This window comes from Dromiciops gliroides, chromosome 4 (assembly GCF_019393635.1).
Source record: "Dromiciops gliroides isolate mDroGli1 chromosome 4, mDroGli1.pri, whole genome shotgun sequence".
NCBI lineage: Eukaryota > Metazoa > Chordata > Mammalia > Microbiotheria > Microbiotheriidae > Dromiciops > Dromiciops gliroides.
Genome location: NC_057864.1, coordinates 399,871,059 through 399,888,267, shown reverse-complemented (window position 1 = coordinate 399,888,267; position 17,209 = coordinate 399,871,059). Strand labels below are relative to the sequence as shown.

The 17,209-nt window shown below is 40.0% G+C and overlaps 1 protein-coding gene across 6 annotated transcripts in view; it reads right to left on the bottom strand.

Annotated features, from left to right (window-relative positions):
- Window positions 1-1,213: 1,213 nt before the first annotated feature.
- SYNJ2 (synaptojanin 2) overlaps window positions 1,214-17,209 on the bottom strand; it is a 150,781-nt gene continuing 134,785 nt past the window's right edge. For 3 of the 6 annotated variants that reach the window (XM_044000382.1, XM_044000384.1, XM_044000386.1), the window contains 7 exons: window positions 15,040-15,208; window positions 14,439-14,612; window positions 12,317-12,451; window positions 10,159-10,271; window positions 8,357-8,465; window positions 6,970-7,145; window positions 1,214-5,221 (listed from right to left, as the gene is read on the bottom strand). In XM_044000382.1, coding sequence (XP_043856317.1) covers window positions 4,445-5,221; window positions 6,970-7,145; window positions 8,357-8,465; window positions 10,159-10,271; window positions 12,317-12,451; window positions 14,439-14,612; window positions 15,040-15,208 — 1,653 coding nt within the window. In that variant the 3' untranslated portion in view covers window positions 1,214-4,444. Of the gene's footprint in view, window positions 5,222-6,268; window positions 6,423-6,969; window positions 7,146-8,356; window positions 8,466-10,158; window positions 10,272-12,316; window positions 12,452-14,438; window positions 14,613-15,039; window positions 15,209-17,209 lie in introns of all 6 variants that reach the window. The other 3 variants (XM_044000385.1, XM_044000387.1, XM_044000383.1) reach the window with 3 other exon arrangements.

The window sequence follows — 17,209 nt, the reverse complement described above, 5'->3', positions numbered from 1 at the left end:
TGCTGTAATTCACTGGATAAGGAAGTGGAAAACCACTCCAGTATCTTAGCCAAGAAAACACCATGGACAGTGCAGTGGTCCAAAGGGTCATGAAGAGTTGGACGTGACTGAAACAACAATTTACAGAAGTATTTATTGTTATAGGCTACCCTTATGTATTGTTCAAGAGTCATCAGTTATGAAGATGCCAGGAACATCTTCACATTCCTGAAATACAAGGAGCATCACATATTTAGCCTGGGTTAATAGCATTAACTACATATAAACATAGAACAGAAAGACTCCCATAACAGTCTCTCTAGGCTGTAATACACTCAAACCATGTCTAGCCAAATGAGTTTATTTGGAAAGAATGTCCATCTTGCTCTACTTAACCAGTAACTGCTAATTTAAGTTCTCCTGCTGTAGTGTCTGTCCAGGTTTGTCAAGGCACAGTAGAAGTATTTGCTTTCTTTTATTATGAACCTATTTGCCATATAGTTTACAAATGGCTACAGTATCTGCTTGTTCAGGTTGGACTAGGACAGCCAAAGCTGACAGCTGAAGATTTCCAAAGGTTCTTTTTCTATCTAAAAGTATGAATTATTCAACTGTTAGTTTTGTTGTTTTTTAAAGAAACATTTAATAGACAATATTTACAATTTGAATACAAAAAAGTTCCACTTCAAATAAAACATCACAGGGTTTTCAGCTGCTAAGTGGTTACAATTTACTCAGTAAATCATTTTGTTAATTCCTTTCTCAACACGCTTGATGCATTATTATGGAGGAAATACTTTAATAAGTTACCTTGGCTTGGATGGACGTGCACACCTGGCAGTGCTTTTATTAACATAATGTTTCAGCAGCATCAAATATTCCAAAACCTTCATAGGGACAAATGGTCCTTATTTCAACCGTATTTATATGAATTTTAGGAGAACAAAGAAAAAAATATCATGCTGCACTATAGGAAGGACACTGAATTTTGATTTTGTGGACTTGGGTTTGAATTGAGGCTCTGCCCTTCCTTTGCCTCTTCTGAGACCTACCTTGACTTTCACTTGACCACTCTGGGCTTCCATTTCCTCACCTGAAAAATGAGGGGAAGGTTTGACTACATGTGCTCTAGTTCCTTGGAAGCTCTAAATGGATCCTGTGATATATTTCAGAAGACAGCACCATAACCCAGTAGGCATCAGAGAATATGGACAGGGGCAAAGCTCAATTTTCAAGGTACCTAAAAAACTCTGTAGTAACCTATTGCCATCTGTATTAAATGTAGCAGACTAGTAGTAGTTGTATTACAACAGACTATTTTAGTGGAAAAACTAAAAAGCAAAATTGCAGAAGTAAATTCACCAAACTGAATCAGGGATTTTAAACTGGGTTCATGAGTCTGGTAGAAAGAAACATTCCATCTTTATTTCAGTCTAATTCTTTTCCTTTGTAACCCTATGTAATATTATTGTAAGGTTTCACCAGACTGCCAGAGGGGTCCATGACATATGAAAGACCCAGAACCTAGATTATCTATCATTTTATAAACCCAAACTGCCGATTTTAAAAATAAAATCACAGTGTAGGAGAACTTATTGAATGTTCTATCAACTCAAAATCCATCTTCTGCTAACATGTGCACAATTTCTATTTTCCTTTCATCTGTCAGTTTCATCTGCTTTTCTAAAAATATATATTTTTTTAAGTTTTTCTCTGTTTACAGGTAACTTAAAAAACAAACCCAACCACATTATATTCAATTTCTTCCAAACTTTCTTTAATCCTTTGGCTTTTTCCTTCCCAGTTTTTCCTTAGCAGATTGCTGAACTGAAAGGTGATATATACCTTTTGGAAAGACTCAGAAGACTTGGATTCTGGTCCTGAGATGATTTAATTTCTTAGCCTCAATCTCCTGACTGGTAACAAATAGGAATAATTCATAGGTAGCCTGTCTGCTTCACAGCACAGGGAAAAGTCACATGAACAAATTCACAGTGCTTTCTCAGTTTCCATACAGATATCATTTGAGAAACTGGGGGCTCCTAACATGTCCATTTCTTCTAAAAACTGTCTCAAGATTACAAGAGAGGTTGTCTTTTTCAGGGAAGGCTAGTATTAATTTAATTAATTAATTAATTAATTAATTAAAAGAGAGCCATCTCAAAACCCAGAAGCTGGCTGTGGAAAGAAGTAAAAGGACAACATGGTTATAATTAGCCTAGTCCTAATCACCTTCACCACAACCAAGTATTTAAGAATGGGGGCAAAGGAAAGGGGAATGCCGTGTGTGTGTGTGTGTGTGTGTGTGTGTGTGTGTGTGTGTGTGTGTGTGTGTGTGTGAGAGAGAGAGAGAGAGAGAATGTGTAGAAGAGGACATGCTTGGCTATTCCTTGAATCTTGGTTCTGTAAATGACATAGGAGGCAGCTAGGTGGCATAGTGGACAGAGCGCCAGCCCTGGATTCAGGAGGACCTGAGTTCAAATCCGGCCTCAGACACTTAACACTTACTAGCTGTGTGACCCCGGGCAAGTCACTTAACCCCAATTGCCTCACCAAAAAAGAAAAAAAAAAAAGGAAGAAGAAGAATGAAATATTCAAGGTATCTCAAAGAACTAAAAAGCCAAAATCTCTGCAGGAAGATAAATAGGCTACTGTAGTATTTTTTGCTTTATCTTCTTGTCTTAACATATTACCTACCAGGCTCTGGGTGTCCTGGAACCAAAAACATTCAGACTTTTGAGGACTGTAACATATTGTCATTTTTTTATTTGAAGCTGCCCTCCCATAACTCCTAAAACTGGTATAACACCATGTTTATTATTTAAAAATTAAAGTGAATTAAAATTGAAGATCTAGGGAAACAATAGTAGAGAACCTGCTGCCCATTCTATACCATGTCTTTTTCCTGTACCATCTCCAAAGCTAGGTTTAACCTTATCTGTAAGGAAGTATTAGTCACTCAGGCTGAGCAGAGTAAACAAGTGGTATTCATTTGTGTTTCTGTGCAATTGCTTGAAGTTCTTCTGCTATTTTCCCTGAGTGACCAGTAGATTCCATGAGGAAAATCTGATCAGCTCCAAGTGAAAAGCAGAGTAACTCAGGGCTAACCATTTTAAAAACAACTCCTACCACCTTCAGTATTGTTTAGAGAGCCAGAAATCAATGTGATTTTAAAGCTGAAGGGACAAAAGCTCACCCAAAAGAATGAGATTTTGTCTGAAGGGGTTGGTTAAGGATGGGGTGTATGGTACTGCCCCTCGAGAAAGCTCTGGGTAGAAAGGCCAGAATAATGTGGACTCTAAATGGTGCACAATCACTGAACAAAGTTACTCATTTTGTGCTTATTCTGTGGAATACATAAGAAAAGTATTAGTGAGGTTTTATGTGGTATACTAGCTATGGAGTTTAAAAACATAATTTAAAAACATGCCAAAGATCTGCAGCAGTTTAAGAGAAATATCACATAGGACATGGTGCAGGAAAAAAAAAATATACACACACACACACATACACACACACACGCACACACACACACTTATATTTTTTTTTTAGTCAATTTGAGCTAGAGTTGAAACACTAGATATAGGCTCAATATAAATCCATGCTCTTATGCATGTGGACAAGAATCCTATGACACAGGATCAATGGAATGCACATTTGGGCATTTGGTTTACTTTTGCTTACCTCTTCCAACACTGTCTTCCACACGTTTTCAATCATTTTGGTCTCAGGGCTTTTCAGCAAATTAGCTGACTGAAAGCTGAGTTTTGTTTTTGTTTTTTTGAGGGGCAATGGGGGTTAAGTGACTTGCCCAGGGTCACACAGCTAGTAAGTGTCAAGTGTCTGAGGCCGGATTTGAACTCAGGTACTCCTGAATCCAGGGCCGGTGCTTTATCCACTGCACCACCTAGCTGCCCCGAAAGCTGACAGTTTTAAAGCAAGGCCAGTCTAAAAGTAATGGTGAGCAACATATGGTACCATTAATGGCTGTATGTCAGCTATTTTATACAGAAAGCACACAAGTATCTTGTGACTTGTAACATGCAGTCCAAATTCAAAGAAAGAAATCATATTCTGGGGCAAAATACCCACTAGGTTTGCAGCTTCTCTCCCTAAACACACATACAATGAAACATTTTTAAGGGGGTGCAGAAATCAAGGGTGAGAAAGGAGGAAGGTACACAAAGAGAAAAAGAACCCAACATGCCCAAACTTGCAACAAAGCATTTTCTCAGGGGCTAAGATGGAGGAATGACAATGGATCCTACTGATGAAAGATAAACTATTTTCAGAAAACTGCACAAGACCAAATAAACACTTCTATTTTCTCCAATGTGCTGCTTAAATGAGGGGAAAGTTCCCCCCTCGACATAGAGGGAGTTTCTTATTGATAGGATATACAGGATGTTGAGGGGAGAAAGGACACACAACTTTACAAGGCAGTGAGTCTTTGTAAAGGTCTCTGTCATGTTTTCGCCAGGGGATCAAACAGCTGCAATGCTGTCCTCCTGTCTTCATCATCACCGAATATAACCCAGTGTTCAAAGTCTTTGTGCCTTTGGGCCGGTAATGGTCCCACCCTAGCGGCTGGAGCACTCGTTTGTGCTGGGCTGGGGGATTCCCTTTCCAGATTTGGGGTCACTGGACCCAAAGACTCAGCACTCTTAGTAAACCAGCCAGTGTTCAACATCTTTGGGTGGTGGAGGAGGCTCAGGAAGGGATCCCGATGCTCACCAAGAATGGTGGCCGCCTCAGTCTTCACTACCTTGGTGTTGTCACCATGTAGACTGGGCCCTGGGGAAGTGCTAAGAAGGTCTGCTTGTGAAGCAAGTGGGCCTGAGTCAGGTTGGTTGACAGCCCGGGAGGGAAAGTAGTGGTTGTTATTGTTGTTACCGCTACAGCAAGTCACGTCCTGGAGAAGCAGATTGCTGCTCTGCAGAACCTGTAGGTGAAAAGCTGCCGGGGCTGACTTCTTCCTCCTGGGGGGGACCTTGGGAACAGGGGAAGCAGTTTCCAAAGGTGGTGGCACCACAGCATCTCCTTCCACAGGCACTTCTGCTGAAGCTTGTATTTCACTGCTCAGTCTTCTCTCAGCAGCTCTCCCAGGTTGTAATGTTCTTGGTTTGGGGACAGGAGCAACTCGAGGGGCCACCACCACAGTGGTGCTTTCAACACTAGGCTCTGGGGACCCGATTGTAAACTGGATGACTTGTTGCTCCAACTGCTCTTCTGGGGATAAAGGCTAAAATAACAACAACGATGGAGATTAGCAAGTAAATATGTAAATGACACTTGGAAATTCAGTCACAGGACACTCACAGGGAGAAGAGAACAAAGGTGGGAATGAACTAACATTCTAACAATCAAATGTTGAGAATGACTGGCATGCTGAAAATGGGGATGAGCCAAACAAGGAAGAATGGGGGGTGGGGTGGGGAGAGAACAAAAATGGCAGCTACCCGGGAGTAAGGGCAGGTTCATTTCATCTAGCAGGGATAGAAATGATGAAACCAAAGGTCATGCTGAATACACAGGGGCAAACTTTTCCAGTGTGCCACACTAGGGATTATAGATTTCTTGCTTAAAAATAAATGTCTCCAAAATCATTCCTCTTCTTTGGTGGATACTTCTTTACTCTGCCCAACATTAAGAATCTATTAGTGGTTTAATATTATAGCTGAGTGTTATGGCATTAAGCAGGCTGAAGGGCCACCTGAAGGATTTTGCTCATTTCACTGATGACGGCGATTTGAGTCATGCATGTGTTTAAAACAGATCACAAATATATAGACCTTACACATCAACTTTACTACCTGGCTTATGCTTCAAAATAAGCACCAAAAACCACATGCACTAAACAGGTTATCTGTACTAAAGAAGTCATTCTTTAGCACAGAGAATCCCTATATTCTCTCTCACACAGTTGTGTTGGCATTTCCTTTGGACCCTTAGGAGGAGAAAAAAACCAAATAAAACCCATAACCCACAACTCTTCTGAGTTTTTCTTTGCAACTCCCCTGTGGCAGCCTGGATATGTAGACATTCTGATGCTTGCTATGTGATTTTTTTTTTTTCTTAAGAGAACAGAGACATCTCAGGAAGAAGATGAGAAAGAAATGAAGACGAAAGGAAAAATGATGAGCAAAAGCACAGCAGAACCAGTGACCAAGGAAGGAAACAGCAAGCTAAAGTATGTAGCACTGAAATAATTTCTACTATCTACAAAAGTGGAGAGGTGGCAGAGGATCATGGATGGATGGATTCCAACAATGGCTAGGCCGGTGTTTACCAAATGTCCGGTTAACTAGCACATTCTGAGATCAAACGGGGGATCCAGATGACTCTATGGGTGCAAGTCTTTGTGCTGCTACTGTCCTTACAAATTCATTTCTCTGAAGCAGCAAGCAAGGTGGAGAAGCTCGAGAGTGAGAGCAAAAGACAATCTGCAAGAGAAGCAGCAATAAAAGCTGTCTAACCAACATCCCCAGGCCACAGCCCAGGGCAGTTCAAACATAGCTTACCCAGGAACATTTCTATTCATGATAAATCATTTTGCAATCAAGAAATAAAATTTGTGCTTGTCAAAATGCAGGCATGTGCATGTTAAGAAGAAATACAAGAAACTGAGGAATACTCAGGACCTGGTCACAACTTCCTCTGTTTTGAGGCTCCTAATGACCCTTGCGAAACATCTCATCATAGCTGTGATGATGTACTGAGCTGAGAGTACACTATTTGTTTTTTTCCTCATCTAGAGCAAAGATGGGTCAACGGGGACACCCAGGATAGAAACGATAATGTTGTGAAAGCTGTTTTCCTGGAGGTCTGTTTATATTATAGATTACTGAATTAGATAATGGAGAAAGACTCAAATTCAACTGATTTGTGATGGGAAAATATATCCACAACAAAAAACTCTCCTTCCCCCTACTTTCCACCCTCCGACAACTTAAGGGAAAGAGTAACAAGTTTCTTTTGTCAGCATCTTACTTTTCCTGTCCTCCGTAGGGCTGGCTTCTTAATCACAGGAACTCTGGGTGCAGGTCGATGGGGGAGGAGCTGAGTTGTCTGAGAAGATCCTGGCTTGGACACATTAGATAAGGGCTCTGGTTTGGTGGACACTTGGTTCCTTAAGAAAACTGCATTTAGTGCCTCCTCTTGTGTTCCTGAAACAGAACAACACGTGTTTGAACAAATGAAGGTTTCCTGAGCAATCAGGGACAGGAGATTTGACCAATTCCATTTCCAACCTGAGCCATGTGGCTCCTCCTCAAGTGGCATGGAGGTTCCCAACTTCTTGAGGCTTACCATCTTGGTCAAAGATTTAGTATAGTCAACTGTAACTCAGTACTTTGGAGATGCAGTAGCTTAAGCCTCCCTGGTAGAAAAGATTCTAAGCATTTGCCATTGGCCTAAAGCTTGGTGACCTTAGCTGTTCATACTGACCTCCTAGAATAGACGTAGAAATTAATATATTGGGAAGATTCCAATCTCGTGAATGGAATTTCTTCCACACAACAAACTTTTTAAAGGGGTTTTGGAGGGCAGCTAGGTGGCACAGTGGTTAGAACACCGGTCCTGGATTCAGGAAGACCTGAGTTAAAGTGCGGTCTCTGACACTTGACACTTACTAGCTATGTGACCTTGGGCAAGTCACTTAACCCTCATTACCCTGCCAAAAAAAAGGGGGAGGGGGGTTGTTTTACAACAAAATAAAAATTTCTTTGTGAAGTTGCAAACCTAGTAGGTAAGAAAAAACTGAATGTACAGGGAAGAATGAAATCAGACACCAAAGTAAAATGTTAGCCATTTCAGTCTGAAAATAACACAATACAATGAATGGGGAAAAGTGATGGTGGAACCCTGGGTGGGATTACAGACCTAGGAAAGAATGAGTCCATGTTGGCCAGTTAGTTCTCTTGGTAACTCAAAAGAGCAGCCTGATGTTTTAAATGCCCAATGGAGCCACCAATACCTGATGACCACAGAACCAATGGAATGAATTAACTGCCTGGCATCACCAACTCTTTTTATATTCATTGTTGTTTACTTCAGGCTCTCTCTCACATATTGCTATTATTCATTATTACTCTGAAGGGTTCATGCTATACACTGTGATTTTTGAGTACTGTGTATTCTTTTAAAGAGAGAAAGGGGACCTGAAAATGGCCAAATTACAAACTCACTAGTACCAAAAAGTGAAATCTCTTGAAGGGAATTTTAGAGAATAGCAAGGACATTAAGGAATACTTAATTTCCTATCTGAAACGGAAATGCAATTCTTTTTTAGGCTATAGTTTCTGATCGGAGCAAGAAAAAGGAAATGAAGACCTGTGGCTACTTAAGATGAAAAAGCCCAGCAGGCTGTTCAACTCACCTCCTCTTGCTTCCATGAGGCACCGAATGGCTTCCTCGGCTTCCTGAGCATTGGTAGTTTTGATCTGTTTGACATTATATGGTTTACTTATCCCAGTCCTGCCTTTAGGCTTCCGGATAAACAGAAAAAGAAAAGGAGAGAAGTAATTCTTGGAGACAAAATCTCCACAGCAGAATATAATGAGCATTGCCTGTTGAACCTGAACAAATTCAGTTACCATGTATAGAATAAGGGTTCCTCTCATAAGGGTCCTTTCAAGAAAAAATGTTCGTTACATATAAATCTGATCATGTTACATGTTACACCCCAACTTAAAATCCTTCACCTTCAACAGCTCCTTGATTGCTGATAGCCAGGCACTCAAGCCCTTCCACAATCTGGTGCCTCCTTTCCTTATCTCACACTATTTTCCATGTACCTTATGCACTAGCCAGACTGGCCTACTCACCCTCCCCCATGTACACCCCACTCTCTCCAACCCCTGTTCCATTGATCATATTGTTTCCTGTGCCAAGATTGCCCTGCCTACCCCCTCCTGACTACTGAAATCTTACTTAGCTGAAAACCCAGTTCAAATGCAACCTCCATGAAACATTCCAAGATAGCTCTACTCCACTGATAATCACCTTTCTCCACATTGGACCTCACATAGCCTTAGGTTTGTAATTTTTTTTTTTTTAATTTAACATATATTGGGGCAGCTAGGTGGCGCAGTGGATAGAGCACCGGCCCTGGAGTCAGGAGTTCCTGAGTTCAAATCTGGCCTCAGACACTTGACATTTACTAGCTGTGTGACCCTGGGTAAGTCACTTAACCCCAACTGCCTCACTAAAAAAAAAAAAACAAAACCAAACATGAATTTAACATATATTATAGTTATCTGAGTATGTATGCTAACCACTCCCCACTCCGCCCCCTCCATGACTTTCTAAGTTCCACAGGAACATGGATATATGTTATCTAATCTTTATGTCTTCCTTAGCACCTAGATAGCATGGTACTCTACACAGAATGGGCATTTAATGTTTATTGAATGAATACGAGAGAAAACCTTTGTCACATTTCTAGATTTTCCTATTGTTTGGCTTTGCTCTAAGCTGCCAGGCATCCACAAATAAAACAAGTGAAAGGGAGACAACTAGAGCTGATGCCACTATCTCCAAAATTTAGTGGATATGGGCTTTTAAAGCAATTAGCCTTCTACTTTTTTTTTTTTTTGGTTTGTTTTTTTGGTGAGGCCATTGGGGTTAAGTGATTTGCCTAGGGTCACACAGCTAGTAAGTGTAAAGTGTCTGAGGGCAGATTTGAACTCAGGTCCTCCTGAATCCAGGGCTGGTGCTCTATCCACTGTGCCACCTAGCTGCCCCCTCTACTTTTTATTTCAATTAGTAGAATAGAAGCAGCAATGGGTTTGCAAAAACTACAGAGCAATTATACAAATGGAAGCCTTGAATTAACTTAGCCTATTGTAGGGTGTATTTTTCTGTCACAAAGCAAAGAGCTTTCCATACTCTTAAAAATTTCTTAAGGCCCATATTAAAAAAAAGTTATTTGGAATATAGCACAATGGATTGGGGGGTTTTTTTGGAAGCAGGTAGGGGAGAAAAATCTATGTTTTTAAAATCTAGCACAGTACTTTGCATGAAGGAAGTATCTAACATGTTTAGTGAACTGAAAAGATAAGAATTTGAAACTTTCGTTAAGTAAAGATAATCTCATCTCAGAAGAGGAAAACGAGGTATAAGAACAACTCAAGGAATTGGGATTTTACCATTTCGGGCTAAGAAAAAGGAAAAACTCACTGGTTGCTGAGGTGCTCCTGGAAGAAGCTTAGCTGTCTGTAAGATGGAATACTGCCCATGAGTGCCACAGGAAATAGATGCATCAGAAGCAGACTTTTTCACCACTAAACCAGCTGGAAGGAAAAAGAAAAAAAAAAAAGCACAGCCTCAGACCTCAGCCACTGTCCCAGTAACTGATGAAAGGTCCAATGAGCCATCAGGAAAAGCTCCTAACAAGGCTGATGGTCTAGAAAGCTAGAAGCAAGACATTTTTTTTTTTTGGCAATATGACTTATTTGGCACTTAAAAAGCATTCATAGACAGAGAATATATCACAGTCATATGACAATGATTTCCCCCTTTTCATTCTGTAAAAGATTACTATAATTCAGCTAGAATGGATACTATAAGTACCTAGTAGAAAATTTAACTTCTCAGTGTGCGGTTAGAATTACTTTTAAAGAAAAGAAAAAAAGAAAAAGAAAAAAAATCTGTTGGTTTTGGTGATTTTTATATTATCATTTTGTATTTGTTGAATTGATGTTAAATTTAAATTTAAAACTTTATCTTTTTGAAAGTCCTGTACTCAGTTTCCTTTTGCAACTGAGATTGCTTTGGAGTAAACAAAGGCCAGTGGGAATCCAATAAGGAAGTCAGAGAAAATGAAAACCAATGCCTTATTAAAAAATAAATTTTTTTTTTTGCAGGGCAATGAGGGTTAAGTGACTTGCCCAGGGTCACACAGCTAGTTAAGTGTCAAGTGTCTGAAGCTGGATTTGAACTCAGGTCCTCCTGAATCCAAGGCCAGTGCTTTATCCACTGTGCCACCTAGCTGCCCCAAAATGCCTTTTTTTAAGAAATGACACTGCCTCCTTCAAAAAAAAAATCAGAAGAGGAGAAATATAAGACAAGCAAGTCAAAATTGTATTTTCAGAAAGCAAAAAAGCAGTATTATGGGTAAAGGACTCATTTTTAGAAAGCCAAAGAAGACCACCAGAGCCATTATCAAGTGACGTTTTTCTAGGCTAACTAGAGGATGTTAACAGCCATTACCATACTCAAACAATAGTGTTGGAGGACAATGACAATACCTGAATTATAGGCTGTCTTATCACAAGGGTGAGCATGTAAGCACTACTTCTATAAATGACATAGGCTCATACCTGAGTTGGACAGGATGTTAGAGGTTATCTAGTTAGTCCATTCCCTTCATCTAACAGATGAGGAAACAAGCTCAGAGAATTGCCCCATGTCACACAAATGTTATCAGGGCTGCGATGACCTGACCTATTTTACAATGAGACATTACTAAATGTGGACTTCTCAGGGTAATTTCATTCTTTACCAGGACTACTATATTTTAGTAAAGTGAGGAAAACACTTGGTGCCCATCAAACATAGGAAATAAGGGAGATAGACAAAGTCTGACCTTGAATAATGAGATGGGTGGGGAAAGATAATCCATTAGCTGTGACTTTAAAAATAAGGACATTCCCTGCTGGTCATGATTCCTACTTAAAAGTGTAATGATTGGAATGACGCCACCTGCTGGAGACTTACTGTAGAAGAGTTCCACCCATGAAGCGAAGGTCTTTGAGGGCAAGACCAGGAGTCTTTTCTTTGGCATCAGGAAGTGACGCGGGCTAGTGGGAGGAGGAAGGAAGAGACTGGCACTCGCTCTCACTCTCTTTCCTCTGGACTCTGGTGGAGAGCAGAGCTAGAAATGTGCTCTCCCTTTAATAGATAGGAATCTAGGCCTTTCTCTCTCTTCACCAAATTCTTATTCTCCTTAATAAATGCTTAAAAGTCTAACTCTTGCTAAAGCTTCTAATTTATTGGCGACCACTCATTAGATATTTTAGACAGTTTAGCTAGAATTTTAGCTCTTAACAAAAGTGAAAAGGGCTAGAATGAATAACAGTTCTGAAAAATCAATCACTTCAGTTACTCCTGAAAATGCCTTGTGCTATTCCAGAGGTAGCTGAAATGGCATTGGCTTCAACAGCAATACTCTTTAGTAGTTTCCAAACAGAGGAGGAAAAAGAAAATAAGCCAAGTGATTTTGCAGAAACACATGGTTCAAAAGATACCTGGATTCAGTAATTGTTTTTCAGTGGTAGCATGGAGGCAAGTATTCCCAGCAGGCATTGTGGCAAACTAAAAGCAAGTGAAGTCTTACTTGGAGGGGGGGGTCTCTGTGGTGGGTGAGGTGGCCGAGGCCTGTTGGGAACAGACAGAGACCTGCTTGGAGAACGATGGCGGAAGTCCCCAACAGCTTCCAGCTCCTGCTTTAACTCTGCCAGGTCGGCATCATCTGGAGGACATGGCGGAATACGAAGAAGATGGGTATTCAAAAACGCAAGAATGTCAGAAGGGCCAAAATGTTAGCTCCTTTTAAAAGCAGGGGTAGTAGAGGTTGGAGAATATGGAAAGTGGGGGTGAGGCCATTTTGACAAAAGGCTTAATCTGATGTATAGAAAGTCAGCATTCCTGTAGGATAATTGATTGGGAGAGGGGAGTGGGTAGAGAAGGGAGGGAAGGTGGCATGGGGATGGACGTCAATGCCTGCTTGGAACATTCAGTGAACTAAGGATGAAATTAGTTTGGCAAACATACCAGAGATTCAGAGTTTTGGAAATATAGGTGTTGCCATCTGAAAAGAACAATAGTTCACCTCAAAGAAGAGGACCTCGAATATTGCTGAAAACCAGGACTCCCAAGATGGTCACTTTCAAAATTCTAAAGAAATGCTCATTCATTTGCCAGGAGGAAATACTTCACGTATTATATGTTCTCTCTCTCTCTGTCTCTGTCTCTCTCTGTTGGATCTAAGCCAGTAACTAATAGTTTCCACCAGGGCTTGGTATCTAGGATTCAGACACTTACTTGACTGATCTAAAACAGTTTGGGAGAAACACCCCTTGTTCCTCATCACATAGGGCATAAAATCCAAAATGAATTTAAATCCCTTTCTTCCACACAGAGGAAGGGAATAAGAATTTATATAGTGCCTACAATATCTATGTGCCAGGTGCTTTACAAATACTATGTACATCCTCATAATAACACTGGGAGGTAGGGGGTTGTTATTAGCTTTGTTTTACAACTGAGGAAACTGAGGCAGGCAGAGGTTAAGTGACTTCTCCAGCGTCACATAGCTAGTAAGTCTGAGGTTGGGTTTGAACTCAGGTCTTCCTCACTCCAGGCCCAATGCTATAACCACTGAGCTGCTGAGCTGCCTCATATTGCCAGGCTCTTGAAAATGATAGCTTAATTTTGAATTCCATGTACCTCAGACTAAAGCTGGGGGAAGAAGCTCAATGTCTTAACCTAGATGAGGGGTGTAATTAGATGCACAAAAGTCCCTATTTTTCCACTAAACACTCAACAACACCAAAGAGATATTATATATATTTTTACCACATGGCAACTTTGCTAACAGTCCCCTCCACCTGAATATTTTTTGGGGGGCGGTGCAATGGGGGTTGAGTGACTTGCCAAGGGTCACACAGCTAGTAAGTGTCAAGTGTCTAAGGCCAGATTCAAACTCAGGTCCTCCTGAATCCAGGGCCGGTGCTTTATCCACTGCACTGCCCCCTTCTAAAACTGAATATTGTCCTCCATCTGAGACAGAGGCTTTCTTGGATGAGTAGTGTTAAATTGAGAAAAAAGCCTCTTTTTTGAGGAATATCGTTTTCAGTGATGTCTGTATCTCTAGGTAAGGGTGCAGAAGTCCTGAATGGAAAATGTGCAGAATCCCTTACAAGTTTATGAAAGCTCAAACAGTCCCCAAAAACCCTCTGCTGCAACTCTAGAAAGATGTGGACATCTCTTTACATCTACTGGGGAAACTTCCCTTAAGGAATAAATATCCCCTTGACCACAGCTCCTTCCACAAAGGGATTCTGGTACACAATGATCTCTAATAGCTGAAAGTATATAATCATGCTTTAAGGCTCCCCACTGTGTAAGCCCTTCTTACTGTGACAGCTGATGTGGTTTCTGGAATCATTTCAAATAGCCTGAACACTAAAATGGGGGCTTTATTAAATGATCTGATTTCTCTCTGCCTCATGTGTGTGTATGAACACCGAGATTACACATATATAATATGTATGTGTAAGGACAGCATAACAACATTTATCTCCCATGATTTCTACATTACGTATTAAGCGGGAAACGTTTTGGAAGTGTGATATTGGCATTTTACTCTGAAATTAAAGATGCCTGCCTGAGATAGGGAAACTCTAACCCAAGAAGAGTAGACTATCCCGAGAGCTGGACAGAGAGGTCCAAGCTACCTTTGTATGGGCGAGATTTCTTTTCGGTTAATGCTGGAGACTTGCTGGGAGGTGTCCCTGTTGTGGAAGAACCCAGGGATTCCAAATTATCATCTGCCGACAATTCTGCGTCAGTGAGAAAGGCAGGATGTTGCTCATCAATCAAATAGTCTTCATCCTCATCAAGAATGTCTCCTGCAAAGAGTAAACAAAATAATCTGTAAGATGAAAGAAGCTCATTTCTCTCTATGCTATGGAGGCCACTTCAGTGTTAATGCAGGTCTTCTATATGAATGCCATCTGAGGAAACCTCTAGAATATTCACTGCATTTGAAATTAGTACAGTGCTGATTGTTGGGACCATCTAATCATCATACACTCTTCCTACACCTCTAAACTAGAGGATCCCTACATAGCTTTTGGAATCCTCCAAGATGTGTCTATGCACATGACACAAGTACCTGTATCTATCACTAAGGATTCAAGAATGACCCCAAGAGGATACTTTTAAAAAACCTCTTTACTTCTCGACTCTATTCTAACCTCAAATTCTAGAATTGGAATGGTTTGCGTTGCCTTCCCCACCACTGTCCATGAGGAGGTCCACAGGATGGTCACTAACCTTCTGATTCATAGTCCAAACTGGAGATGTCAAAGTTTTCTTCTAACAGACAGGAGTTGGCAGTGGGGGACATGGACACGATGCTGTCCCGTTTCCGAACAATTTCTTCTTGAAAACCTTTTAGCCAGTCCTTTGTTTTTGGTCTGATCTTCACTGCCCTGCCTTTAACCTGAAAAGCAGAGAGATTTAAAACATGTTCCTTTATAGGGAAAGCAGGAAGGGAATAAGCATTTATTAAGAGCCTACTCTGTGCCAGGCACTATACTAAGTGTTTGGCAAATATCTCATTTTATCCTCAACAACCCTAAATGGAAGGACCTAAATTAGTCCCATTTTACAGCCGATAAAACTGAGGCAGATAGAAATTAAGTGATTTTATCACAAATGTGTCACATTAAATCAGGCATCTTTTTAAAAATTATTCCATTTAGTATTCCATTTTCCCAATTGCATGTAAAAACAATTTTAACCTTTTTAAAAAAATTTTGAGTTCTCTCTATGAACACAACTACCAAACACTCTTCACACAAATCAAATCAGATCTAAATAATTGGAAAGATATCAATTGCTCATGGATAGGCAGAGCTAATATAGCAAAAATGACAATACTGCCTAAATTAATTTACTTATTCAGTGCCATACCAATCAAACTACCTAAAAATTATTTTATAGAGCTAGAAAAATAATAACAAAATTCATCTGGAAAAACAAAAAATCAAGAATATCCAGGGAAATAATGAAAAAAAATTCACAGGAAGGTGGATTAGCGGTACCAAACCTGGAGCTTTACTATAAAGCGGTAGTCATCAAAACTATCTGGTACTGGCTAAAAAATAGAGTGGTAGATCAATGGAATAGGCTAGGCTCAGGAAATGCAGTAGTAAATGACACTAGTAATGTAGTGTTTGATAAACCCAAAGACTCCAGCTTCTGGGATAGGAACTCAGTATTTGACAAAAACTGCTGGGAAAACTGGAAGATAGTATGGCAGAAATTAGGCATAGACCAACATCTTACACCTTATACTAAAATAAGGTCAAAATGGATACACGATTTAGACATAAGAGATGATACCATAGGTAAATTAGGAGAGAAAGGAATAGTCTACCTATCAGATCTTTGGAAAGGAAAACAGTTTATGTCCAAACAAGAGATAGAGTATATTATAAAATGCAAAATGGATGATTTTGATTACATTAAATTAAAAAAATTTTTGTACAAACAGAAGCAATGCATCCAAAATTAGAAGGGAGGCAGAAAGCTGGGAAACAATTTTTGTGGCCAGTACTTCTGATAAAGGCCTCATCTCTAAAATATATAGGGAACTAAATCAAATTTATAAGAATCCAAGTCATTCCCCAATTGAGAAATGGTCAAAGGATATGAACAGGCAGTTTTCTGATGAAGAAACCAAAGCTATCTATTCCCATATGAAAAAATGGTCTAAATCACTAATGATTAGAGAAATGCAAATTAAAACAACTCTGAGGTACCACCTGACACCTATCAGATTGGCTAAAATGACAAAAAAGGAAGATAATAAATGTTGGAGAAGCTGTGGGAAAATTGGAACACTAATGCATTGTTGGTGGAGCTGTGAACTGATCCAACCATTCTGGAGAGCAATTTGGAATTATGCCCAAAGGGCGATAAAGCTGTGCATACCCTTTGACCCAGCAATACCACTTTTAGGTCTTTTTCCCAAAGAAATCATGGAAAAGGGAAAGGGACCCACATGTACAAAAATATTTATAGCTGCTCTTTATGTGGTGGCAAGGAATTGAAAGTTAAGGGGATGCCCATCAATTGGGGAATGGTTGGACAAGTTGTGGTATATGAATACAATGGAATACTATTGTGCTGTAAGAAATGATGAGCAGGAGGAGTTCAGAGAAACCTGGAGGGTCTTACGTGAGCTGATGATGAGTGAGATGAGCAGAACCAGAAGAACATTGTACACAGTATCATCAACATTGAGTGTTGACCTACTGTGATGGACTATATTCTTCTCACCAATGCAATGGTACAGAAGAGTTCCAGGGAACTCATGATAGAAGAGGATCTCCAAGTCCAAAAAAAAAAAAAAAAGAATTGTGGAGTATAGATGCTGAATGAAACATACTATTTCTTTTGTTTTTGGTGCTGTTGTTTTTTCTATTTTGAGGTTTTT